At 52.1% G+C, this 26,480-nt stretch overlaps 1 protein-coding gene across 1 annotated transcript; it reads right to left on the minus strand.

Moving 5' to 3' along the window:
* Window positions 1–3,043: 3,043 nt before the first annotated feature.
* ITGB3 (integrin subunit beta 3) lies at window positions 3,044–25,950 on the minus strand. The gene is made up of 15 exons (XM_002198837.6): window positions 25,546–25,950; window positions 20,815–20,900; window positions 16,492–16,684; window positions 14,292–14,544; window positions 13,425–13,587; window positions 12,677–12,838; window positions 12,424–12,519; window positions 12,169–12,258; window positions 11,645–11,779; window positions 10,571–11,000; window positions 8,187–8,409; window positions 7,816–7,916; window positions 7,575–7,694; window positions 6,427–6,593; window positions 3,044–5,721 (listed from the first exon to the last, which is right to left on the minus strand). Exons 1-15 carry the CDS (start codon window positions 25,649–25,651, stop codon window positions 5,653–5,655), a joined length of 2,394 nt encoding a protein of 797 aa, XP_002198873.5. The 5' UTR covers window positions 25,652–25,950; the 3' UTR covers window positions 3,044–5,652.
* Between the last annotated feature and the right edge of the window lie 530 nt (window positions 25,951–26,480).

Consider the following 26,480-nt stretch of genomic DNA (forward strand, 5'->3'; position numbering starts at 1 on the left):
AGGAAAAGAATTGGACTGCTTAACCTAACTAGGAAGCAAAGCAAGAAAGCAGGCAAAGCAAGCAAGCCAAGCAAGCAAAGCAAAGCCAGCCAGCCAGCACTAGCCTTTTCTAGACAACAGACCATGGGGGGAGGTGAACCAGATGATAACACAACAAAACAAACCTTCACTTTCAGAGTCAGTTCTGAAAGCACAGAACATAATATCAAACGTAAACAGAACACACGATTGGAGATACAAACACCATAACATCACCCTAGGACAACTGTGCAGGGGTGTGACATGCCCGTGGTGGCACTTCCAGCAGTGGCTTTGCAGAGCAGATGGCAGCCATGCCGATGCTCCTGGATGTGCAACCAGGTATAAAGCTTTCCTGGAAATCTCATCTTGGGGGCCCTGTGTTTTGTGTATGTTGTTATATAAGGCACAAATTCCCCAGCAGAGAGGGGCACTTCCCACAGAGGCAATTCACCTGATAATCTGAAACAATTCTCCTGGGGCAGGGTTGCCAACTCCACCCGTTTCCCAAATACTTTGAGGTGGAGGATTTGTCTGGTAATTGAAGCTGCCCGAGTATTTTTTCCAATGCACTGAAGAGGAAGAGAGTGGTCAGAGCTGTGACAGAGCCATGTCCTCTTTCACAGAGCCCAAAGGGAGCAGAGATCCCAGCAGCCTTGAGAAGATCTGGACAAGTTATGCCATAGGGATCCATCTCTATTTTTCACAGTGCTGGTTAGGTATTTGGCAGGGAGGCCAATTCCCTGCAGTTTATCATTAGCCAGAAAAGGTAAGGGTTGACTCTTTCTGTGTTCCACCTGGTAAGGGAAGAGCTTGGCCTCTGCTCGTTTAGCCAAGAACATCTGAAACAAACTGGAAAAAAAGTCAAAGTCTGGACTAAATCCAGGAGCAGAAATCCCGATCATAGCATGATGCCTCTGTGGCATCTGGAGGTACAAAAATAAGGTATTAGACCCTGCTGAGACAGGAGAATGATTTTACTGCTGGAGGACCCATCAGTCCCTCATCACCAGAGACTTGCTTCCATGTATATCCCATTTGTGTGGGAACCATTGCAATATTTTAAGGGAACCAATTGCCTCATGTTAACATTGCATCCTTGTCATCTGACAAGCACCAGTACAGGCATGCAGGAGGCTTTTTACTAATCTGTTGGTTCCCAAAGATTCTAGGTTTCCTCTAAGGAAAAAGACCTTAGATACCTAGCCTTACCTTCCTCTGTCCTAAGGCTTCCAGCTTTCCTTGCTGGTCAGGTGAGCCCTGCTGGCTGTGGAGCCCAGGATGGAGCTGAGGCACACACCCTTGTGCCCTAGGGAAGTGCCCAGGCAATGTTGGAGTGGAGCAGGGAGGGTTGCCAGCACTCCAGGGAGATTTCAGGTTTTGGGAGTGACAGCAAAAGGGCAGCTGGAGAGGCTTCATCCACAGAATCCAGACTTGACACCTCCCGTGGCTCTGGAACCAAGTGAATCTCCTCTGTAACCAGGTCAAACCCCAGATTATCCACAATGGTCGCATTCTTTGTAACAAGAAAGTGTTGGAAAACTGCCCTGCCTGCTGGCAGTGAGAGCAGAGAGACTTGCAAAAAAGAGGTTAATAATAATAATAATAATAATAATAATAATAATAATAATAATAATAGTGATTCCTTTGCCTTTCACCCACTCCATCCATCCATCTCAGGATCTGAAGAAATGTAGCCACAATAATGCGATGAAACTCCCTCCCTCCCTCCCAGCAGGGTTGGATGCTGAGGCCAAGAAGATTAAATTACCTTCCCATGGCCACTCATAACCCAACAATGCTCCACCAAGCATACAGACACAGCCCTTTCTCCTATGCCCCGCTGAGGGGTGGCACTGCTGAGACACACTGAGTTCACACTGTGCCTCCCTGCCATATAATGAAAAGCAAAAATTCAACCCAAGATTAAGGGAAGTGCAGAAATAGAGAGAATTTAAGCTGTCCTGAGTTCATGGTTTATCCCACACCAGAGTGACTCAAAGAGAGTGTCAGAGACCCAGTATTCTCCCTGTGTTTCTGTCGCTGAGTTGCTGAAGGAGTGGCCAAGTAGGAGCCGAAGCAAGAAGGGAAATGCCAGTCTCCTCCTGTGGTGTATCCTGGGCTTCCTGCTCCTCCTCACTGGCTAAGGGGATATCTGGAATCTACATTGTGGATGTCAACCATGTCCCCAGGACTATGGGGGAAGGTGGAGTTAGTTAGAGTCATGGAATGGTTGGGGTTGGAAGGGATCTTAAAGACCATCTCATTCCACCCCCTGCCATGGGCAGGGACATCTTCCACTCAACCAGGTGTTCCAACCCCTGCCCAACCTGGCCTCGAAACCCTTCCAAGGATGGGGCAGCCACAGCTGCTCTGAGCACCCTGTGCCAGGGCCTCTCCACCCTCACAAGGAGGAATTTCATCCCAGTATCCCATCTAACTCTGCCCTCTGTCAGTGTGAAGCCATTCCCCCTTGTCCTGTGACTCTAGGCCCTTGTAAAAGACTGTTTCTCCATCTTTCCTGTCATCTTCTTCAGGTACTGCAAAGCCACAATTAGGTCACTCTGAAGCTTTGTTTCTCCAGCTGAACAATCCCAGTTCTCTCAGCAAATATGTTTGAGGAAGGGGAGCCCAAAATACAACAGCCTAAATTATTCTGTGATTTTGTGCCAAGGAAAATGCAGCATTTTGGCTTTTTGTTTTTAATTCCAGCTCTTTCTTCTCTTCTCCAAATCTTAAGTTTTCTGCCCAGCAAATGCTTCAGATCCTGAACTGTCCTGAAGTGCCAACGTACTCATCATCTACAGTCATGTCCTTTAGTACCTCCTGCAGACTCTGTTCTGGAAAATGGATTTCCATTGAGAATGTTGGGACTTCAGCACTCCAACACTGACCTGCTTCCCTAGAGTGAATGGGGAGATGTGTTTCATTTCAGAAAATTCCCTAGACACGTAGAAAACCCCATTCTGGGTTGTGAATCAGAAAAAATGCACCTTTTGTCATTTTCTGTCTGTATTGGAAATGCTTTGCTTATTTTTTGGGTTTATTAACAGGAAACAGTTTACAAAAGGAGTTGGTGGGGTTCAAGGAAAGAGCACTTCAGCGCTTCCAGGAATTAAAGTAGCAGTAAAATAATTTTGGCCTTAAGTGTTGCTGTAGGAGCTGTGTCAGTGGGATGGGTTTTGGTGTGTCCTCACTCCCTGGAAACCTCCGTGGGGCAAATGTCCCTCTCCAGTGTGGGAGATGATCCCTCAGCAGCCCAGAAGGTGGGAAGCTTGGGCAGAACACATACAGACACCACCATCTAGTGGTGCCGGGCTCCATCAGCCTCCATGTAGCCCGAAATCGGCACGTGCCGCAGAGTTGGACCTACTACAGCTCCCAAATGGCTTCTCCCAGGGAGCTGAGAGCAACCACAAAGTTCTCACCCTGTCCCAGGAGGGACCTCTGGCTGCTCCCTCTCCTCTACTCTGGCCAGCACAGCGATACTGCCTTGATTTTGGGGGAAAAAAGTCACTCCAGACTCACAACAACTGCTCCTTGTGGTCATGGGCTTGATCTTGCAAATAGCCATGACCCCTGGCATCAGGGGGCAGTGAACTAGGATAAACTGGGGTCTTGCCTAATCCTACAGCTCCATGGGAAATGGAAGTCTCCTGCCTGAACAGCATATGTGGAATTGTTGGGGTTTCTCCAGTGGAAGCAGCCCCAGGCAGCCTGCGGGGAGCTCATCATGCTTCTTCATGTTGCAGCCAGGCTCTCCCTTTGCTTTTGCCTTTCCCTGAGCCCACTGGCAGGCAAAATGCTTAGCTTGGGGCCAAACCAAGCTGAGCCTACCTCCAACTCAGGCCCAGATTCCACTTGGGTGCTGTAATCACCCACTGAGCCCCTGCCTGGTACAGCTGGTGACACTGAACAGTGCCCAAGGTGCCTGAATATAGTGTGGGTTCGGAGCACCTGGTAGCACGGGGGGTGTGTGGGGTGTCAAAGACCCAAGCAAATAGGATGTGGCTTTGTGGGGTTGACTCCACTGCAAGGGAATGAGGTGCTACCTGTACCATAGCCTGCAGTGGCTTTGGCCCACCTTGTGCCCCCCAACTTGTTATTGACCCTGAGGAGGGAACCAGTAACAGAGCAGAGACCCCCATGGGGAGTCCACAGCCCTGTTTGCCCTGGTTCTGCCATCTGTCAACGTATCTCATCTCAAACAAGCTCCCCTGGTTGTGCTGGGGTATCAGGGGCTGCCCTCAGGGCAGAAATCTGGGCATAGGCTGGGGACCACACTCATAGTAGTCTGGGTGGTGGTTTTTTTCATCTGGTTTTTGTTTTTGTTTGTTTGTTATTTTTATTTTTGTGATGTGAATCGCTGGCACTCTGGTGTTGCCCATCCATCCCTGGTCCCCCTCCAGGGCTCAGCCCCAGATCCCACCCAGTACCAACCGCTGCCCCTGGTCCCACACTGCTGGGACAGGCCAGCCAGGGAACAGGGACACAGGGCCACCACCAGCTCAGCCAACACACTGCTGGGGCCGTTGGGGCCAACCCATGATGGGAGCAAGGTCGCTGTTGCTTTTTGGGGCAATTGAGCGGAATTGAGCCACGTGTTCTGGCAGGGCAGGGACCAGGTAGCTGCACTGTTACAGCCCAGCACTGCCCCTGGGACAGCTCTTTGTTTTCCTCCACGGGTGACGCACAGCTTCAGGCAGCAGGACAGAGCCTGACCCCTGCCTGCTCTTCTGGAACCCTGAGCCACATAGAAGTCCAGGGATGCTGCACTTACACAGTCCGAAAAACACAGTAAGGGGAGAGAGGTGGTCAGGCTCAAGGGATATCAGGTGTCATGACCCTCCTGAAGCAGCTGCTTGCACATCCATGTGTGCTGTGGCATGGGGACAGTGGAGGCAGACAGGAGGAACTCAGCGCCATCCCAGGGGCTGAGCCAAGTCTGCAGCTGGTCCTAGCACAGCTAATCCTATATGGAACTGGCAGGTTGTGCTACAGACTGAATGCATTGGAGGGAGCGAGGGAGGGCACTGTTATGTGGGGCACAGCTTTTTACCACCCTGGGTTACAGCAGCACCAGTGACATATGGCTGCAAGAAGAAAGGAGCTGCTGGGCTGCTCAAGCAGTGTCCTGAACCCCCAAAGCCAGTGATGGCTCCTGCCTGCTGGCAGCTGCCCTGTCCTGAAGGAGAAGGTCCCTGTGCCCAGACGGATCGAGGCCAGTGCAGAAGGGGACTCCGAGCAGGCAGAGCTTCACCAGCACAGGCTGTGGAGGAGAGCACAGCTCAGCATGTGGTTCAAGCAGCTGCTCCTGAAATTCCTGTGGCCCAATGAGCACCAAAGAATTCACAGACGGACAGAGATCATCCCATTTCTCTGTGTTCAGTGTATAGGGGGCCGGTGGCTTTGCAAGCAACCCGCTGAGGTAAGGACCGAGGTTTGCCACGGAAAGCACGTCCCTGCAGTTACAATGGGGTGACAGACAATATGTGTTGGAGGCAGTCGGGGACTTGTTAAATCACATGCAGTCATCCACACAGGCAGACACAAACAAACTCTTCTGTAAACTGGGTTCCAGGAGATCCCACGGATCATCAGCTGATCCCATGGCCAGTGCTGGATGTGACATCCTTACATGTTCCCACGGTATGTAATGTTGGTGAAGGTAGATGTGGCTTCTTTATATAAAGGGTTATGGGTCTGGAGGAAGAAGGAAGATGAAAAAGAGCATCATCACTTTCATGCTCTTTGCTTGGCATCTGCCTTTGTTCTACTTAACATCTGGGGTAACTGAGGCACTGTCTCAGCATGGAGTGGTGGATCCCTGCCTCCACTCAAGGCTTTGGATGAGCAGTTTAATGGCTCCCCATAAGTTTTTATGGGGCAGAATAGGGAAAAGCTGCTGTGGAAGAAAGGAAAAGCAGCAGGAGCTCAGGAGAGAGACCTCTTGAAAGAGCCTCCCATCCCATCCCATCCCATCCCATCCCATCCCATCCCATCCCATCCCATCCCATCCCATCCCATCCCATCCCATCCCATCCCATCCCATCCCATCCCATCCCATCCCATCCCATCCCATCCCATCCCATCCCATCCCGTCCCATCCCATCCCATCCCATGGGGGAAGATAATCTAGGACATCTCCTATCACCTGTGCACAGCCCCTGGGAGCACAGCACGCTCAGGGAAGGGGTATCCCAGCTGGCAGTGCCACCTTGAGTCCTGTCTGGGATAATGTCCCAGGCTTTAAAGAGGAATGGGACAAGCTGGCCCCTAAGGACCATGTCATGGGACAACAGACAGCAGCTGGGCTCTCATGCCAGGAGCACTGGGATCTGGATCCTTCAAGGCAGAGGCTATGGGGTTTTGGGGCTCCTGCCCAGCACACAATCCACTGCCCCTCACCGTGTCCCACTTGGCCCGGGCCTTCTCTTCCTCGAAATGGGCGAACTCACGGCGGTCATGGATGGTGATGAGGAGCTTCCATATGAGCAGGGCAGCGAGGCCAATGAGCAGGATGGCACCTGTCACTGAGAGCAGGACCACCAGGATGTCTGGCCCCTTTGGACAGTCTGGAGCAGAGAGGAGGGCAAGGTTGAGGGGAGCTCAGCACCCCCAGCGTAACTTAAAGCAGCTCTGGGGCTACCTGGCCATGGGCACATGGAACTCCTTTGATCTTAGGAGGGCATCATCCTCCTCTGCCAGCAAGCAGGAGCCTCTACCCTGAGCACAGCAGGCTCTGTGAAGGAGGATCCCATCCATGGGGCACCTGTGCCAAAATACTTGAGCACCTGTCTGTAGGGTGGGGGTCTGCACCCAAGCCTCGAGCTAGATCAGCGGCATCACAGGTCCACCCATGTGGGGGATGACACCGGAGACCAAGTCCTTGTACTTGTGAAGTTTGCCCCAAACCACCAGCCCACTGACACCCCACCCTGGCCTCTGGCCATGTGTCAACACTGAATTGGCAAATGGGGACAGGGAGATCTAGTGTGAGTCTCCGCTGCTCCTGCTCCCTCTGCACACTGACCCGGCCTTCGCCCTGCTTCTCCTCTCCCACCTGGATGTGAGGCTGGGAAGTGTGGGCTGTACCCTGCTGATGGCAGACAGCTGCAGTGAGAGCTGGTGGCTGCCTTCACACCCCTGCCTCTGAAGGATCTGCAGCCACACACTCCCAGGCTCAGCTGAGGTCAGTGGAGACCTCGGGGCTGTTGATGGGAGCCCCCTCCTATCTGCTTCCCGAGAAAAACCACCCCCACAAAGTCAAACACAGGATCAGGGCGGTGGGAAGTTTGAGCCGTCATCCCTGGCCTCAATGAAGGGATGAAATAACTTAGGAAATGTGATACCTGAGAGGCAGGAAATCATGGCCCACTGGCACTGAGCAGGGGACAAAGAAGTTCTTTAATCCCTCTCAGCCCCCAGCTGTGGTGCCCCATGAGCCTGGCTGGAGTGGGAGATACAAAGGGAACTCAACATCCCCCTGTTCCACACAGAAACCCAGCACGGTACATTCTGCAGCCCCCAACCTGAGCATGGCAGCTGGGTCTTACCAGGCTCCTCGATGACATAGAGGATGGACTTGCCACTGGAGTCCTCGTAGTATTGGAACCTCATCACACAGTCATTCTCATCCTTATAGGTGCAGTTCACGGCATTCTTGCCCCCATCACCTGCCAGAGGGAGAGGCTCAGAGTCCCCCTGCTGAGGGGTGCACACACAGAGGGAAATCATGTGGCATACACAGCCCCCTGGATTACCACATATAAGGACAGGGGTTGGGTCTCCTCTTACTCAGTTCCTGCACTGTCTCAATCTCATCACGGCACATGCGGCTGCAGGACTGCTGGTCCATTAGCTTTCCCCGCTCAAACTTCTTGCACTCCACGCAATCCCTGTGGAAAAGGAGGGAGGTACCGTGAGCTTTTCCATGCTCTCTTCAGGGAACTGTCACACCTTTCAGTTTCAGGTTGTGGAAATCACAGCAGTCCCAACCCTACTGGGCTGCAGATAGTGAGAGCTCCAGCCTTCAGTGCTGCCAGCTCTATGATGGGATATGACCCTTTGCAGCTCTCTGACAGCTCCCCACTGGAATATGACCTATCCCAGCTCCATGCCAGCCCACAATGTGGTATGACCTGTCCCAGCCCTCTGCTCTTTCTCACTTTTTGATGGTGCAGGCGTCCGGGCAGGTGGGGCACTTCTCGCAGGTGTCTCCGTAGGAGCCGGGCTGGGTGCACTCGCAGCGGCCGCACACGCAGGAGCCATGGCCGCTGCACACCAGCCCGTTGCTGGACATGCAGGTGTCCGTGCGCGTGGTGCAGTTGCAGTAGTCTCCTGTCCAGTCTGAGTTGCACAGACAATCCCCACAGCTGCACTGCCCGTGGCCTGGGGACAACCAAAAGGCATCAGAACTCTTAAGTGTCTCAACAGAGCCTGTTAGCAATTCCCCATATGGATGCCTATGGCCCAGAGTGGCAGCTCCCCCTCTGTGGCACTGCAAGGCAGACTGGCCACCTAGGACAACTCCTTTGCACTGTCCTTGGGGTGGGACACAGAGAAGCTCACACCAAACCCAGACCTTCACCATGTCCTAAACACTCCTCTTATCCCACCCAAGCAAGATCAAACTCCCACATTTCAGGGTAAGCTGCCCCAGCTCCAGCAGCACCAACTGGAGATGCTCCTTTAGATCTGTCTCTGAGCCAGTCAAATTCTTTCTGTGGCTTTGAATTTCAGACTGAGTCAGGACATCTGGTCAAAGGCCCCAAGCCTGACTCCTTTCTCAGGCCTGGACCAGACAGGGAAAGCTGACTGCTGGGAAAAGCCGAACACATGCTCACTGAAAATGGTTTAGTTAGACAGATAGACAGGCATGCTCAAATCCTGCCAAACCCTGGAGCTATTTGGATTGTGGGTTATTTCATCTCAAAGACGAGACACAACAAGTGGTGGAAACACTGTGGAGCTGCAGGCGCTGACCTGTCCTAAGCCCCGAGCACAGTGGGACACATTGGGAATGCTGCTCCCCGTGGAGGATCAGCTGGGCACGTCCTGGCCATGTCTTTGGAGGCATGTGAAATAAATGTATAACCCCATTAATGAGGAACTAGGGCTGAGTCACAGGAAAATAGTGCCACGCTGGGTGGCAAGGCAAGGAAACAGACGGGTAGGCTGGGGAAAAGTGGCTCAATGGGGTCAGAGAGTTCAGGTTAATTAACAGCCCACCCTGGCCAGGGGCAGCTCTTCATCACTGCCCTTCACCCATCCTGGGGACCTGCAGCCCTTGTTCAAACAGGAACAGGCTCCTTGAGGACAAGGACTACTGACTACTCAGGGTGGGGGAAGCCCAGTGTTTTCCACCTCCATTATCAGCAGAATGTTAAGATAAAGGATCAATCTGAGCAGCACAGAGGCAGTGTGAGCCATGAAGTTGGCCTTGGGGACAGGTGGGATCAATTTGGGGACATCAGGGAGCAAGAATTGAATGTCATCTGCCCCCAGGTTTCACCTCATCCAAGCTGGACTCCAGTGGAGTGGAATCAGCTTTGGCTATTGATGTTTTTCTGGAGATTTTTGGGATTTCAGCAGGAAAGTGGTGGCTTTTTTTTTATGCTCTATTAGCAGCTACCTATTCTACGCTTACAGAGGGAGGCTGGGGTTAGGACTGGGAGTGGCTGCCCCTCTCCCATTGCCCTCTTAAATCAGTTTTGGGGTGCTCTGCTCCTGGAGAGGACGTGCCACAATTTCATGCCTCATTCCTACGCATTGTCACATCTCTCATACCCCTTAAATACATGAGATGGGCAGCGCACCGCAATTCACTCAGACCTTCAGTGTTTAATGGAGATGTGGGTGGAAGGAACCTTAAATGAAGGTTCCTGGTGGGTAAGAGGCCTTGGCATATCAGGACATTTGGAACTGTTGTTGGGATGGGGTTTCTGCAGGAGGGCTTCTTCCCTGGGAGGAGAACCAGAGAACCCAAGGACCTGGTCCTCTCTTTCCAGTACCGAAAGTAACTGGACTGGAGAGGGGAAGTCTGGGAACATGTGGCAGAGATGAATATTCAGGAGAGGAGATGCTGTTTAAGGCCAGCAAGAAGGGAGGATTTACATCCCCAACACTTTTGCCAATAGGAAGTCTCCAGAACTGGGTGAAGGATAAAACCCACCTCTCCCCACCCCTCTCCCTCCACCCTGGGGTTTCCTCCTGGAGAGCAGTACTTCTGATGTGTTTGAGCTGTATGGTTCAAGCAAGGTCCCTGCCCTGTACACCCCAGAGCTGCTTCGCTTGGTCCCCACCAGCCCCACCAGGCCTTCTTTTTATCCCCACTCCCAGCTCTCAGGCACAGGAGGTGATATCAGTGCCCAAAAAGGTAGTAATTTCCCTTGCATCACTTCAGACCAGGGCTGCTGCAGGGACAGCTGAACAAGTCAGAGATGGGGACAACTCACAAGACAGGCCCCAAAATGACTGGTGTGTCCCTTGCCCATGATCTCAGACAGCCTAAACAGCCCTAAGCTGCCTCCCTGCCAAGCCCAGCACTCACCTGAGCACATCTGGCCCTTGAAGCGAACACAGGAAAAGTCATCACACTCGCAGTACTTGCCCGTCACCTTCCCAAAGTCGCTGCTGTGGCACACGCACTGCCCGCAGATGCACTCGCCACGCTGGCTGCACAGGGGCTGGCCCGGCCGGGGGCTGCAGTTGTCCTGCTGTGAGGGGTTGTACTCCTCCTCCGAGCACTCGCAGTGCGAGCCCAGGCGCCCAGGGTGGCAGCGGCACACGCCGCACTCCAGCGTGCCATTGCCGTGGCTGCAGGACGGGCTGTTGGCCTCGGCGTGGCTCTCACAGGAGCACTCACAGTCAAAGTTCACCACCACCGTCAGGCTGTCCTTGAAACCCACAGGTTTGATGGTGAAGGATTTCTGCTGCTCCTGGGGGCAGCCCCGCACTTTGGCCTCGATGCTGAAGCTCACCTGGAGGGCAAAGTGTGTGTCTGGATGTCAGTACCTGCTCCAGTCCATGCCCCAACTTAAGGAGCTCAGAAATGGGAGCCACCAGTTCTCTCTGGGCTCATCAAAGCTTATCAAAGCTGTCCCAGCACAATGTGGGCTAGATAATGTGCTTGCCACAGTAACCAAGCAAATTTTAGGATTGATATTAGGAAAAATTTCTTCACTGAGAGGTTTGTCAGGCTCTGGCACAGCCTGCCCAGGGAAGAAGTAAAATCACTGTCCCTGGAATTGTTCAAAAAACCTGTAGATATGGTACTTAAGGACATGGTTTAATGGTGGACCTGTCAGAGATCAGTTAGTGGTTGGACTTGATGTTCTTAGAGGGCTTTTCCAACCCAAATGATTCCAGGTTCCCATGCCCCGTGAGCAGCAGCCCAGGTTGATCTAGAGAGATCACAGAGTTTGCATCCAGCAGATTCAAAAAAGCATTCTCCTCCTTGCACCCACCCTGCTGGACCCCTCTCTGTCTAGTGCTGAGATTCCAGGGTCTGTGTCACCTGGGAGGTCATGGGACAAGCAGATGGTGCTGGTGCAGACCAACAGGAGACCTGGCAGTGCTGCTATGTAGAGGGGAGAAAAGCCAGGCCCATGAGTGGGATCCTCACCGTGTCCCCGATCTTGAGCCCCATGCAAGACTTGAGCCCAAGGATGACCTCATCGTTGAGGCAGGTGGCATTGAAGGTCAGGGACAGCTCTTCAGGGAGGTCACGCACCTCCAGCTCCACTTTGGAGCGGATTTTCTAAGGAAGGAGAGAGGACTGATGAAGACACAGCACAGGCTGGGCAGGGCATAGCTCTGGTGGGGTCCTCCCCTGCCCCCAGCACCACAGTGATGCTCCCATGCACATGGGAAAGGAGCCAAGTGCCCCAAGTCTTTCTCAAGTTGCCTCAACCATGTCATTGTCTACAGGGAAAAGTTTTCAAGACAGGAAAGGACAGGCAGTGAACACAGTGATCTCCTGCCCCCAGGGTGCCTGCACACGTGAGTGGAGGCAGATGCTCACAGCTGTTCCAAGGAGGATGCTTAGGACTAGGGGAGCTGACATATCTGTGTGTTATTGGCAGTGGGAAACAGTGGCTGTTTTGTTAGGGAGAGTGTTGTTGTGGGGCCATCACACTGCACACTCACCCCATAGGAGTCTACTATGAGCTGTAGGACATTGCTGGAATCTCTGGACAAGGTGCCCACGGTTGTGCCTGGGATCAGCTCGCTGTAGTTCTGTAAGAATATCATAAACATGTTCTGTTTGTGATGGGTAAATGTGCTATGGCTGGGTGAAACCCTATCCAGGAACATGGGAGCTTTGATAGGACAGACCACCAAGCCATGTCCAGGTACCCATGGCCCACCAGCCCCCCAGGAGGGTGGCTTTGCAGCTGGTACCTGGTAGAGGCCAACAACCGTATCTGTCACAGCAAAGATCAAGTTGATGTTCTTCTGTGAGAGTTTCTCAGTCATCAGGCCCAGAGAGGGATAGTCCTGGAGAAGAGGAGAGCTATAGCCTAGGAACATGTACACCCCCCCACCTTGGTCCCCATCATGCTCTCCAACCATGGCTGAAACATCTTTCCTATCCCATGGGGACCCAACAGGTGCTCTGTGCTCTCCACAACTCCATGCCTGGGTCAGGCTTTACCAGTGTGGTGGTGGCAGAGTAGAAATTATCCTTGTCGATGTGGCACTGGGCATCATTGGGCTGCACGATGCCAGCCAGCCGCCCGTCCAGTGCTATGTGGGTCTTCGCATCCGTGGTGAACACAAGCAAATGGGAAGCATCGTTCCTCCAGCCAATTTTTTCCTGCAGTGAAAAGCAGCTCCCAGTCATGTGTCAGCACATGCTGAGGGCAGTCCCATGTGCCAACACCCCACTGCTGCCTTTGTGCCAGGGGGTCATGGCTTGGTCATAGAAACCAACTGCTGCACAGGGAACCAAAACAATTACTCTTGCAGGGAAGTGCTGTGAAAGTGTGGAGTCTGGAAGGTGGGCATGAACTGTTTGTAGGTGGAAGATGAGTTTTAATTGGTTAGAGTGTTAATTAAGGTGGCTAATGACTCAGGGATGTAAGATCTCCAGCAAAACCAGGGTGAAGGTACAGCAGGTGTTGTCCCTTCTGGACTGGTCACTGCACAGCTGACATGGGATTGTTCCCGACCACCTGCTCCACTCCTCTCCCCTGTCATGATCCCGTGAGAGTCCTGCTCTTCCCTTGACTATTGGGCTGGAAATGTTTTGCTTGAATGTTCACCCTCTACAGAAATCAGTCATACAACAACTCAACAAAGCTTATGATCATGTCCTGGAGGTATTGATTGGTCCCTGCCAACCCACCTGGCCCAGCCTGGTGACCCTGTCCTGACCCCAGCCAGGCCTTCCTGCCCCTTACATCACACACGGTGGCCTGGATGATGGCATCGAAGCCGCCCTCAGGTGCATCACGGTTCCGGGAGACGCTCTGCTTCCGCACCTCCTCGTTGAAGCGAGTCACCTCATCCGTGAGCGACAAGACATGTTTGTACCCAAACATGGGCAGGCAGGTTTCCCCAATCCTGCGGGAGGAGAGCATTCAGGGCACAGGGCTCATCAGGCTCTTCCAGCTTCCATTCCTGCCCTACAGCCATCCCACATCCCATGGTCCTGCCCAGGATGTGCTGGAGGGACCCAATGCCCTCCAAAGAGCCTGAGGCTGGTGAAGGACTTTTTAAATAAAATTAATGTTGAAAGGATACTGAGCTCAGGCCAGCTCCCAGCCTCAGTTCTGCTGGGATTTTTAGGAGTCATTTTCTTCCAGCCTCAACATTTCTTTTGAAAACATAACGCAATTTTTTTCCCTCAAGAGCTTTCCTGTGATAATGATATTTCTAATTTAGATCTGCTCCTCCTCCCTGTGCCAGCAGAACACAGATTGCACCAAGGTTTAAACCCTGTCCAGAATCAGGCACCCACTTTCTCCACTCCCCTCTTTTCCTCTCAGGCTCAACTTCACTCCTCTGCCTACCCCGCTCCTAGTAGCACAGGTGAACAGGGAGTGGGGGATGAATTCAGTTCCTAGCACCTCTGCCATTCCTTCCTCCTCACACTCTCTCTTCCAGCCTGTTGTCCTTCCCATGGGAGACGCCCTTCAGGAACCTTTCAAACACAGGTCGTTTCTATGGGCTGCAGTTCTTCACCAACTAATGCGTATTTCCAGCCTCATTTCAGTGATGTCCCATCAACTTCTGGCCCTTACAGGACTCCCTCAACCTGGACTTACTCATAGCAAGGGTTCTTGATGGCTTCTGGAGGAGATATGTACATGTATGGGGAAATGGGTTTGTCCACAAAGGCCCCGAAGCCGATGCGTAGGTTGCTAGTGAGCTTACGCATCTCACTGGCCAGTTTTGTGCCCAGGTTCTGGATGTTCCTCAGATCATCCTTCATTGAGTTAGACAGGTCCATGAGGTAGTAGATGTCCACAGGGTAATCTTCCACTTGACGCACTTGGACATGAAAGACCTGGGAGTCATCTGCAAAGTGACAGGGCAGTAGAGTGAGATCTCGTCTCCTGGAAGGGGGAGGGGGGCTCAGCACAGGATTAAGGGGGAGGGGTCAGCAGGAACCCAAGGGGATGGTTAAAACTTCTAAGAGAAGAACATTACCTTTAGGCAGAGGGGCAAAACCCTTAGTCAGGTGCTTGCACAGGAGATGTGCTGTGCACCCCTTGGAAGTGTCCAAGGCCAGGTTGGATTGAACTTGGAGAAACCTGGTCTAGTGGAAAGTGTCCCTGCCTATGGCAGGGACTGGAACAGCATTGTCTTCAAGGTCCCTTCCAACCCCAAAACCACTCTGGAATTCTATGGCAGATGGGGGTTATGTCTCCTGATCTCCTAAACTCTCAGTGCTGGAACATGAGCAGATCTTCTTGTCCAGGGTTGACCTCTCAAGATTTCCTATAGGAAGAGCTGGATGGAATGAGGGAAACCCCCGGTGTGCTCAGTGTGTGGGCAGCAGGTCTTAAAGGGATCACAAGGCAGGCTGCAAGGCTTCTTCTGATTTCTCTGAGCTTCCAAGGACTCTGACCATTTTCTGCACCCTCCCCCATCCCAGTTCCCTTTCTCTCCTCTTGGCTCTCCCAGCCCCTTCTGAGAAAATTTTGGTGAAACTTTTCCATTGAAACAAAAACCTCCTTAGAAAGAACCTTCTGGGAAACATCTTAGTTTTGATGACTTTCGCACATTAAAAAAAAAAAAAAAAAGAAAAAAGAAAAAAAGCTGAAAACACTTAGAGTTGACCTTTTCTGTCTGCCTTTTTAAGAGACATAGGTCCTTTCTTCTGATCATTGAAAAGGTGTTTCTTTGAAACATAACCCAGGGCACAGCTGCAGTCTTCTCAGAACACCTCACATGTTGAGAAAAAAAGGCCTTAACTGAGCTTAAATTATTATTCATTTCACATTTCTGTCTAAATCTGCACGCCATGTTCTTTCAGGATGAAGAAAGTTTCAAAATTTATGACAGCCCAAAAATCTCCATCCCCTCTCCAGCTGTGCTGGGAACCCACCATAGAGCCAGGGGTCCCATTTTTGTGCTTAGAGAGCAGCTGTTTGTCCTCACTGAGCTGAAACCATGAGGATCCTGAGCTTGTGGGACATGAGCTGTGACCTGTCCAGCTTGTATCCTTCATGATTTGGTCTTGGCTCATGAGTCAAGGCAGATGACTTATGCCAAACCTTCTTGGTTTGGCAAAGATGGTATCAAGCTGGGGGTCTCTCCTCTTTATTCCAAGGAACAGGGATCTACAGCACTCAGGGCAGCCTACTCACCTGCCTCCTGACAACAGCCTTTAGAGCTAAAGAGAACAAAGGCCACTTAGAAGCTCCATGTCCTGATTGTGTGGGGTTTCCTCTGCCTGCTATCCTTCTAATCCTTCCAATGGGGCAGGACTCCTCCTGCCCATGCCCAGGGATGTACACAGAGTCCCTGTGCCCTATAGTTTTGCCTCCTGCCTAGCATCCTTGAAACTCCTGAATGCTGAAAAAGGACCAGAGCAGTTAATTGGCTCCAGCCTGCCTGGCTGAGCAGAGCCTGGGATATTACAAGGATCTGGTGGCAGCCCAACCCTGATAGCTGCTCTGTGGCTGGTTAGGTATGAGCTGACTTCCATGCAGGCATTCTGAGCACAGCAGCAGTGCCTCAGGTCTGAATGGCTTTATAACATAGCCCATGTGTTGTTGAAGTTGCATCCTATCCTGCCTCTCAAATACCTCAGGATTGAGGCAAGAGAACGAACACAATAATCAGAGAGCTCAACTGCCCACCAGAGATGTTCTGGAGGATTCTGTGCTGCCGGCAGCCTGGCCTTGACCCCGAAGGACACAAGACCACCTTGGCCAGTGAAGCAGAGTGATGGCTCTGAGCCCTTTGTGTAATTCCCACTGCATCTCCCCCTTCCTACAGCAGTCTGGGGGCTCTTACCTGGCCGCAGGTTCAGCTGTATTCTCTGGGGGCTCATCTGGGTGGTGGTGGACCCCCCTGAGCCCTTGTTGCTGAGGGGCCGATCCTCCAGGATGGTGATGCTGCTGCTGGGGAACTCGATGTGGTCCTGCCCACAGCCGTTGTGCAGGAGGTTGGCATGAAGGTCACAGCGAGGGGCTGAGTGTGCCCAGACCTGCAGGGGAGGGACACGGTCAGGAGCCTCCCAGGACTATGCTGGGAGAAGGAGAAAGGCCCCCACCTTTTCCCTGGAGAGCCCCTGCTTTGTCATGCCTAACTCCAGAATAGGATCAAAGGCTGCTTGGGGCACATGGTCTCTTCTCTTGCCTGAGGAAGGCAGCAGACAGAGGGGATTTGGGATCAGCAGCTCCTGCTGGAGCAATTCCTGCAGAAGCCCATCAGCCCTGGCCAAGGAATGATGGATAACACATCCCTGCCAACCTCCTCCTGACTCCTGGCAACTGGAGCCTTAGGTCTGGGTTTTGGCAGAGCTAAAAGGAAATCCTGTCTCTCAGGGATGGCTAGAGAAGGGTGCGGCAGCATGTCATCATGGCAAGCTGGGTAGAGGCAGTGTGGGACTTTTAAAATTATTTATTACTTTGACAAAAGACAAATAACCTTTCCCCTCATTTTTCCAATATGGGCCCTTAGAAATCCTGCCATGAGCAAGGAGTGTGTCCACTGTGAGTGAGCTCATTGTGCAGAGCAGTGCTCAGTTCCTGTCTGGAAGTGGATCAGACTTATCTCCAGCTCTCCAGCTTCCTAATGGATGGAGCCGACCAGGGAAAGGAGCACCAAAAAAGGAGTGAAAGAGTGCAAAGGCACTGAGGCTGCTGGAGAAGCCTTGAAGAGCCTGTTGGGGATAGGAAGCACAAAGTGTGGAGTCATGGTAAACTCCAGCCTTGTCCCTCCTTTCCTAGAAAGGTTCTGGCTCCTCATCCTTATCACAGAACATTCAGGAGGGTTCCTATTCTTTAGTTGCTTATGAAGACAAATATGGGAGGAATTTGTCTCCCAGCCCAACACTTCTGTGATCTGCTGCCTCATGTTCCTGCTCAGGAAGCACCCACCCTCCCCTTCAAAGGGATCCTTTATCTCCCTCCCTCAGCCCAAACCTTTTTATATTAGAATCCTCCAGCAGAGGACCACAACAGCCTCTTCCTGCAGCAAAGGGAGGTGGCACAAGTCCTGGTGGGGCTGGTTCAGTGCCCTTCCTGCTCCTGGGATGCTGGAATCCAGTGCTGAGCCTTCCAGTGCTAGAGAAATTCCCATCCAGGATATCAACTGCCCTGAACTGGGTTGAGGCTGCTTGAACCCAGGGATGAATTTGTATGCTTTATGCAAATGAGTCAAAAACCACAAATGGTGTCAGGAGGCCCTGGCTGGCCCACGGCCCTCTGGAAACTGTGGCCAAGCGATAGCCAAAAACCACATCAGCAGGCGTGTTCCTACCCTGCCCCCGCCTAGACTGTCAGTGTGCTGACAGAGAGGGGGACGAGTCATTCCTCAAATTAGCTCCCTCACACTCACCCACCCATAAGCTTACTACACAGGGCTCCCAGCTGTGGGAGGGGGTGGCTGGTTCACTGCAGATCCCATCAATCATCATGTACATTCCAGTCAGGGAAATCACTGGAAAAACATGTGGGTGAAAAGCATGCTGGGCAGGTGAGTTTTAACCATGGTGCTCAGTGATACCTGGAGATCCTAGGGAGCTCCCAGGACCTCAGAGGCCTCATGGCACCTTATGGGATTAGCAGCATCACTCCTGCTGTGAGATTTCCATGGAGAAACTGTTTAATCCCAGGGCTGCATCCTTCCCTTTCTTTGAAGCCCTAAATATAGTGACTGACTCTAGACTTTCAGGAGCCTCTCCAAGAAAAACTACCTCAAAAGTGGGACATTTGGCTACAAGGCCCTGGCAGCCCCCAGTTTTTGATCCCTGGCTCTGCCACTTTGCTGACTCAACACCTGGGGCACAGCCCCTAGTTAGGAGTGACCTGGAGGTAGCTCAAGCTTGCTGGTGACAAACTCATAGCACAGAAATTTCATCGATGAGAAACCCATTCCCTTTCAGCACAGGCCTGATGGCATCAGCTCCCTACACAGAGATGTGGGGAGATGTGTGCACACTCTCTATCCCAGCCATCCCACAGCCCTTCCCAGAGATGCTCACCAGCTCTCCCTGCTCTCTGTCCCTCTGCAGAGCAGACATTTGCTCATGCTCCCTTCAGAATAGGAAACCTGATTATTTTATCCCAATCACTGCCTCCAGAGCGGATTCGTGAGGGCAGAGTCAGGCAGGGCTCTGGCAGAGCCAATTCTATCCCTGAGCTCCCAGGGTGGCAGCCTGTGGGAACTTGGGTATTCCCCAGGGCACCTCTGTGTTCATCTCGGACACAACCACATGCAGCATCAGCTTCTCTTCAGGACAGCTCTTGGGAGCACTCAGAGCACAGATACCACCACAAATTAAGCTAAAAACTTCCAGCAGCTTCTCTGAAATCCAAATCTGGTCCAGTCTAGCCTCCAAGAGACCCAGAGTGGGTGACATTTTGGGTGGGTGAGACCCTGAAGGATCTGTCACAATAATCTCCAAAGGGATTTTAGAGATACGTCTCAGTGTTACAACTTGGCTGGCTTTTCCCAAAAAAGCAGATGAGGACATCTATTTGTTGGTAAGATTGGTCAAGGTTTCTGAAAAATAAATAAAACTCAACTCTGCTCTTGATTAATGCTCGGGGGGTCAGTGGTCACAAGAGACCACAATGAAATCCTTTTTCAATCCAAAACCAGGACGGAGCAGAGTAAATCATCACCCCAGGCTCCTTGGGAAGGCAGTGTGAGTGGAAAAGGGCTGTAGTGGGAGCAGAAGGAGCACAAATATGGGCACTGTCCCTTTAAAAACGGGGAGGGTGCAGTATCAGAACCCTCTCCCACCCCAGGGAAATTAAACAAACCCACAGAAAAAACCCTCATTTGCTAAATTAAGACATCGTGGTCCAGATGTTGGAGGCAGAGTTGCTGAGCAGAGTGCACAGCCCAGCTCTCCGGGGGCTGGGTCTAGCAGCAGGATGGTTCCCTCACTCTTGTCATGTCTGCCCGGGAGCACAGCTCAGAGCAGCACTGGAAATATTTCCTTTTTTGGAAACCTTTGCTGATCTGGAGGAAAAAAAGCCCATCACTGCTCCCTCTGCATTGTCAAATCATCAGCACAGCCCAGGATCAGTGGCTGGGAAGGAAGAGCCCAGCCCAGCTACCATTCCCCCTCAGAGGGGGGAATGGAGAGGGAAGCCAGGCCTTATCAAGCTGCATGTTTCAGCCACTCCTTGCCGGAGATAAGATGGGCACAAACATCTTTATTCACACCACATGCCAAGCTGCCAGCTGTCAGATCTGTTGGGCACAGCAAGCCAGAGGCCCACCCGCTGGATATGATTGATCCCAAAGCATTAGGCAACTGCTGCCATGATCCAGCAGCATTTTCCAGCTTGGATCACTTTTCCCAGATCTTTTCCAAGTCCCAGTGGGCATTATGGGCACAGTTGCAGCTGATAGAAGTGGGTCTCCAGAAGGAGAAAACAAGGAAAGCCTTGAGGGTTTCATCACCTTTCCCCATCCCCATCACCTCCCTTGGCTCTGCCCTGAGGCTCCTCTCCCATCTCCTTGGGAAACTCCCTTCTCTTACCCAATGGATTAACCCCCAGGGCAGCATTTTTGGAGGGCCACCTGGCAGATTAGCTTGGCTCTCACCTACCCAAACAGGATGATGCCACAGCTCAGCACTCACATCCACTTTAGCTCAGTAACCAAAACCAGGCACCTTGTCTTCTCCCTTTATTTCTAATGAGAAAAGACTTTAAAACACAGCCCTTAACTTCTGATGAGTATTTTCAATTCCTTCTTGCAGGCCTTCCAGGACCCTTTTCCTTTTCAGCCCTTCCAGGAATTAGGCTCCTTCAGCCAGTGCTTTACAACAGGTTTCCAAGAAGCAAAACAAAAGTAAACCAAGTTTTAAAATGTACATTATTTGAAAGATAAAGTGAATTCCTAGTAGAAACACCACAGTTTCCCAGCCAGCTCAATGTAGGTCCCACCAACACCCTCAGAGACAAGGGGCATAGTTTTGGAGCAGGACAGAAGCAGTGCCCACTGACTGTGTGACTTCATCTGAGGGCTGAGCTAGGTGCCACCAAGGAATCTGTTTAGATATAGTGGGAACAGATGGAGACTGAGCTTGTGGCTCATCCCAAAGCTTCTTCCCTTCCTTTACATCCCCTGCCCTGCTCAGGCCCCAGCTCTTACCTCAGCAGAGCACCAGGCACAGAGGGGACTGACAGCCAGGCACTGCTTGCAGGAGTTCACCCCACGGGTGCTGCAGATGTTGCCCCCTGAAACAGCAAAACAGAGCAATTACAGCCCACAGAACCCAAACTCACGTGCGCTCAGCCACCAGCTTCTAAGCAGCCAGAGCCCCACCAGGGCCCTTCTCTATCCCTGTGCCCATCTGCAAACCCTGGATGCTGCCTCCTTGCTCTCTCCAGCCTCGTATGAGCTAGGCTTCCTCTTGCCCAAGGCTGAGCATCATTCCCTACCTCCCAGCCTCCTCAAAGGGTCCTCTCACCCCTGCAGCATCACATGGGTGTTGGAGTGAAGCCCCCTGGCAGGGGCTTCATGTATCCTTGCCGACACTCCTGCAGACGCTTTGGAGCAGCAGGAGTAGAAAGGGTGAATTCCCAAGGGTGCAGGGTGGTACCCACAGCCCTGCCAGGGATTGTCTGCCTCTTCCCATCACCTTGACCCAGGGTGGTTGTTGACACCTTGAGCAGACACTAAATTCAGTGGCTGGTCTTGTCTTGGCTTCAAATCCAGGGAAAAGAGGGGAGTGAAACGGTACAAGTCCAGAAATGTGCTGGTGGTGGTTGGCACCAATGTCCCAGGAAAGCTTGGGCTCTGCCAGTTGCTGTGGAGACTCTGGGAGATACCTGCTGCTACCAGTCCTGAAGGTCAGAGGCCAATGAGCCTGTGGGGAAGAATTAAAGGGCCACAAAATGCCGGTGGAGCCCAGGGCAGGAGGAGCTCCTCTGACACAGACCAGAGTGGGTAGCCCTGTGGTTCTTGCTGCCAACGGCTGATGTGGCAGGTGGCTGGGACATCGCTGCCATGGCGTCACCCTTGGCTCTTCTTTCCTCCTGGGCACAAGCATCTCAGCAGTTTTAGGATTCCCTGGGCAGAGAAAATTGCAGCCAAGTACCCACTTGGCTGGGACACACTGCAGCCTAGGGAGCCTGGGGGATGCTGGTGGGGAGTAGTGGGCACTAGAGCCTCCCCCTCTGCCCTGTGTGCCCCTATGGTTGCCCAGCACTGTCCCAGCAGTGTCCCACAACCACAGGAAATGGAACACAAAGCAGAAAGAGGAAATGGTGAAACAACATCATCAGATCTTTGAGCAGAACCACAACCACAGCACCATGAACTCCTGCCTGCTGGCATGTAGCCAGGGAGTGTACACATGAGTTCACACCTGTGTGTGTGTGTGTGTTTGCATGAATGTCTATTTGAGGGTAGTGTCACAGGCTGTGGCTGTCCCAGGGGCCAGTGGCTGCTTGGGGATGTTCCCCAGAGCATCCCCATTGCAACTCTGACACCTGCAGCTCCCCCTTGTCCCAGACTAAACCAAAGGCTGAGCCCAAGTGTTTTGCTTAGCACCAGTTTTGGGGTGGCACCCATGCCCAGAACTCTCATCATACCCTGAAATCCTGTCTCCATGTGAGGACGGGACAGATTTTAAATGTAACATTGCCCAAAAGAGTGACAGGTTGGTCTCTGGTGCTTCCCGCACCTCAGCAATGTGCCAGCAGCAACACTGATCCTTGGGTGGGCAGGGCTAGGAACAGGGAAGGCAAAAGGCTCTCTGAAAACAGCAACCACAACATCACCTCCCACGACTCTCACTGGCTCCTGCTGCGTCCATGTGAAATCCCTTCTGCCCTGCCAAGCGCCGGTGGCTGCAGCCAGAGCACGTGCCATGGATTTATGCTGTGCTGTGCAGCTGGGAGCCAGCTCAGCCCTCTGGGAAGTAGGGAGGCACTGTCCAGACAGCTCTCAGGGATAGGACAGGCTCCTGTTTAATGCCAGTGTGGGTTTTATCCCGTCATGGTGGGTTTTATCTGGTTTAGTCACCTGGCTCTGCCCCAGCACCTACCTTGCTGGGGAAGGGCAGAGCTGACAAGGGCTCCATGGGGATTCCGGGACATGGGACTCACCAGTCCAAATCCTGCCTCAAACAGGTTTTCCCCGTGACTTGACCTAGTCCCTCAGCCACTCCCTGCTTCAGTTTCCCCTGTGCAGTGTTAACCTTGCTCTCAATGAGATCAGGTTCCATTAAAACTCCAGGTGGAGGATTCCAGGGTCATGTCTGCTGGCAGAGCCCCAGGGTGCCTCCTCATGCTGTGAAATCTGATCTTGAGGCTAAGGAGCCCCAGGACCCTCTGAGCTCATCTGCTCCTCACCATTTGGTACAAATTACCTCCTGCCTGTGTGCAGCCCCTGGACCCTGAAGGTTTCCTTTCCTCTCCTTCTGCTGCCACCCCAAAGCCCAGGGATCCTTTATCTGGCATCCCCTCTCTTTGCTGGGGATGTAAATCCAGTCTTCTGGTGGATTTTGGAATGAAGGCCATAGACCTAGGCAGAGCACTGTCATGGCTGGGGAGCTGCACATGGGCTCAGGTGGGGCTACAGCTGGGAAGTCCCTGTTGGAGGGATTTTGCCATTCCCAAGGCTGCCCTGGGGTCTGATGTCACATCATGCCACTGTGCCATTGCTGGTGGCTTTGCCTGGGGGGTCCCTGGAGGTCTGTATCTGTTCCCAGATTCACACAGCCCTGTGGTCCCTGTGGTGTCCACCACTCCACGACCAAGACACTTTCCTGGGGATGGAGGACCCTTCCCTTCCTTGGAACTAATCTCCAGCACTGCACAGGGCCATTCTTGGCTGCATTTCCATGGGGCTGGATGGAGCAGGGCCTGGGAAGTTATGACCATCCAAACATGAAGTTGGTCCTGCTGTAAGCAGGCAACTGCACACCCCCAACATGGGGAAATGCTCCTTTTCTGGCATTCCCAGGACCGGTTGTATGGCTGGATACAGGGATGCAGTGTTGGGAGAGTTTTGTGGGAGCAAGGACCTTGTGAGGATGTTGGAACAAAAGCACAGATGGGTGGAAGTGGAGGATGTGGAGGAGGTGGAAGATGTGAAAGATGGGGAGGATGCTGCAGCTGGAGTCCTCTCAGGTTTTGGCCCTGTGAGTGCCTGGCAGTCCTTCCCAGACTCAGACACTACCTGGCTGTGAGCAGCTCAACACCATCCCAGTACAGCCTATACCGACAAATTCTGTATTTTTTTGGTGACTTTTTCCCCCCCATCTTTGGAGCGTTTTTTTTTTCCTAGTCATAAAAACTAATACACCCAAGTACAAAACCTGCATTTTTAAACTATGATGGCAGCTGCTCTCACACAATGAGCTGATCCTAAAGACTCCAGTTTTTGAAAAAAAGCAATCTTGAAATACAAGGAAATGGGAGAGAAACTGCACAGAATGATGGGAACCACCCATCTGGGGCTAGGCAGAGCTGTGGTCCTCAGAGGGGTGAAAACAGGGAATCCCAGACTGGTTTGGGTTGGAAGTGACCTTAAAGCCCATCCAGTTCCACCCCCTGCCATGGGCACAAACACCTTCCACTAGACCAGGTTGCTCCAAGCCCCATCCAACCTGGGATTGAATTTAGGGAAGTAATGCACTTGAAACACTGCAGACGTCTGTGGCTCAGCATCATCCTGTCCTGACTGGAGAAAATTACTCAGTCCCAGTGTAACCTCTGTGTGGTGCAGGAGCAGCCACACACTTTGTTTTCTCCCTCTGCCAAATTGAGCAAGAATGAGCACAGAGAAAACCTGATAAAGACATTTGAGGAAACTTGATAAACGTACAAACCACATCCTCTCCAGCCTTTCCGTTTGACTAAGTGATAAGGAGCTGGGCTTTCTTGGCAGATCCCCACCCTACCATTCTGGGGGTGTTTTTTCTCTCAAACCTTTCCCTTCCTGCCAGTATCTTCCTGGGAATGGGATGCCCCAAACTGAGCACAGGCACCAGAGATATGTGCACAGCCCCAAACTGCAGCTCTATGAATTCAAACTCTTGCAGGGGTTATCCCATGTCCTGTTCTAACGACAGCTCCATCCGGCAGCAAATCAGAGCCTCAGGCTGTTCCTGGGAATTCACTAAAATCTGGAATTCTTTAGACAGAACAATGTTGCCCCAAATCCCAAGTCTGGCTGTGAAAACAATGTGACCAATTTATAAATCACCATATTGCAGTTTTTAGATTTCCTTTCAGGCCTAGTCACTAGGAACACACCTGGGGAGGACACAATGCTTTTCCAGGCTTTTCTGTACCTCTGACATTGGAAAACTTTTTAAAAATACAACCTACATTTATCCTGAGATCATATGATGCCAGAAATCAGATTTCTTAAAGAAAAGTATCAAAAAAACAATGAGAAAAAAACCACCGGACAGCAATGCTGACATAAATGCCCACTCCCCCCCGCCCTTAAAGTGTCCTGACACTGGGAGGGATTACTTGATGTCATTTCTCACAGAGAATTTCTGTTTATAAAGGATGAAGCCCAAGTCACACCCCAGTCCTTGCATTACAAGCCAATAAGCAGAGCCAAACACAGAGTAGGTAGATCCAGTAAGATCTACCACATTCAGTAAGAATAACCCACTAAAGTATGTCTTGATCCTATAACATCCTTGAGAAGTTCCTGGCCCCGACCCAGATGAAGCCTGAGCAGCGCTTCCTATGTGGGAATGCGCTGCAGCTCAGGCTGCCAGCTCCCCCTCCGAGTGATTTTCCCATGAAATCACAGACTCTGGGAATGCAGAAAGTCCTGGGATTTGTAGAAGTAACAGGCAACATCTTCCCTAAATGGCTATAAGCAGTGACAGAAGCGACAGAGTGAACCTACCCCAGCTGCCAGCAGCGCAGAGCAGGAGGATCCCGAGCGTCACGGAAAGCTGACCCATCTTCTCTGAGCCCCGGAGCGGGGGGACGGCTTGGAGCAGCCCCTCCATGAGCGATGGGCAGCGGTTCTGGAGTAGCCGGAGGCTTTTAGGGCTGAGGAGATGAATCACAGGGCTGGGTGGGTGACACACACGGCCGGAGGAAACTGCTGCCTCGTCACTTCGGAGTCCGGAGTGTCCCCGCCCGCTCTGCCGCCGGCTCTTTATGAGGTTTTCTCTCTCTCGGCTTAAACAAGGACCTAATAAACCCTGGCAGCGAGTCCTCTCTCGGCACTGGTGACCTGCAGCCCCGCAGCTCGTAACAGGCTCTTTCCCATAGGCTCTTCCGCCTGGCTTTAATTCCTTACAAAATCTTGCTCACTCCTTCCTTTTGTTAACTCTTGAAAGGCAGCTGGTTTTAAACCCCGTCTGAGCTGCTGGAGTTCAAGGATTTAAGGAGAAATAGAGGAAATGCACATTAATACGAAAGTGTGGGTTCTCAGCTCCCTCACCAGAGAGGGAATATCCCTGCTAAAGCAGAGCTGGGAGCTGAGGGAGACCCAGCCAGAAGCGCACCTGATGGAGCCAGCAGTTTGGATATAAACCTGGACATCTCAAAGGGAGGGAAGCTCAGCTTGGGGTCACATAATTTGGACCTGATTTTCTTCTCACTTGTATTGTTTTTTCCCCTCTGTGTCCTCAGGAATTGATCCTGTGCTGAACAAATCCAGGGACTGGGATCTGCATAGGGACTGCACCCACTGAAATATCAGAACTGCCTGTGGGTGTCTCTCGAAGGTGTTTTATAAACCCCTTGTTCCCCTGCAATACCAGGGTCCTAGTCAAAGCTGGGGAAACTGAGGCACTTGGAATACACATTGGGAGCAAAATGGAGAGAAGG

Source organism: Taeniopygia guttata, chromosome 27, assembly GCF_048771995.1.
Source record: "Taeniopygia guttata chromosome 27, bTaeGut7.mat, whole genome shotgun sequence".
NCBI lineage: Eukaryota > Metazoa > Chordata > Aves > Passeriformes > Estrildidae > Taeniopygia > Taeniopygia guttata.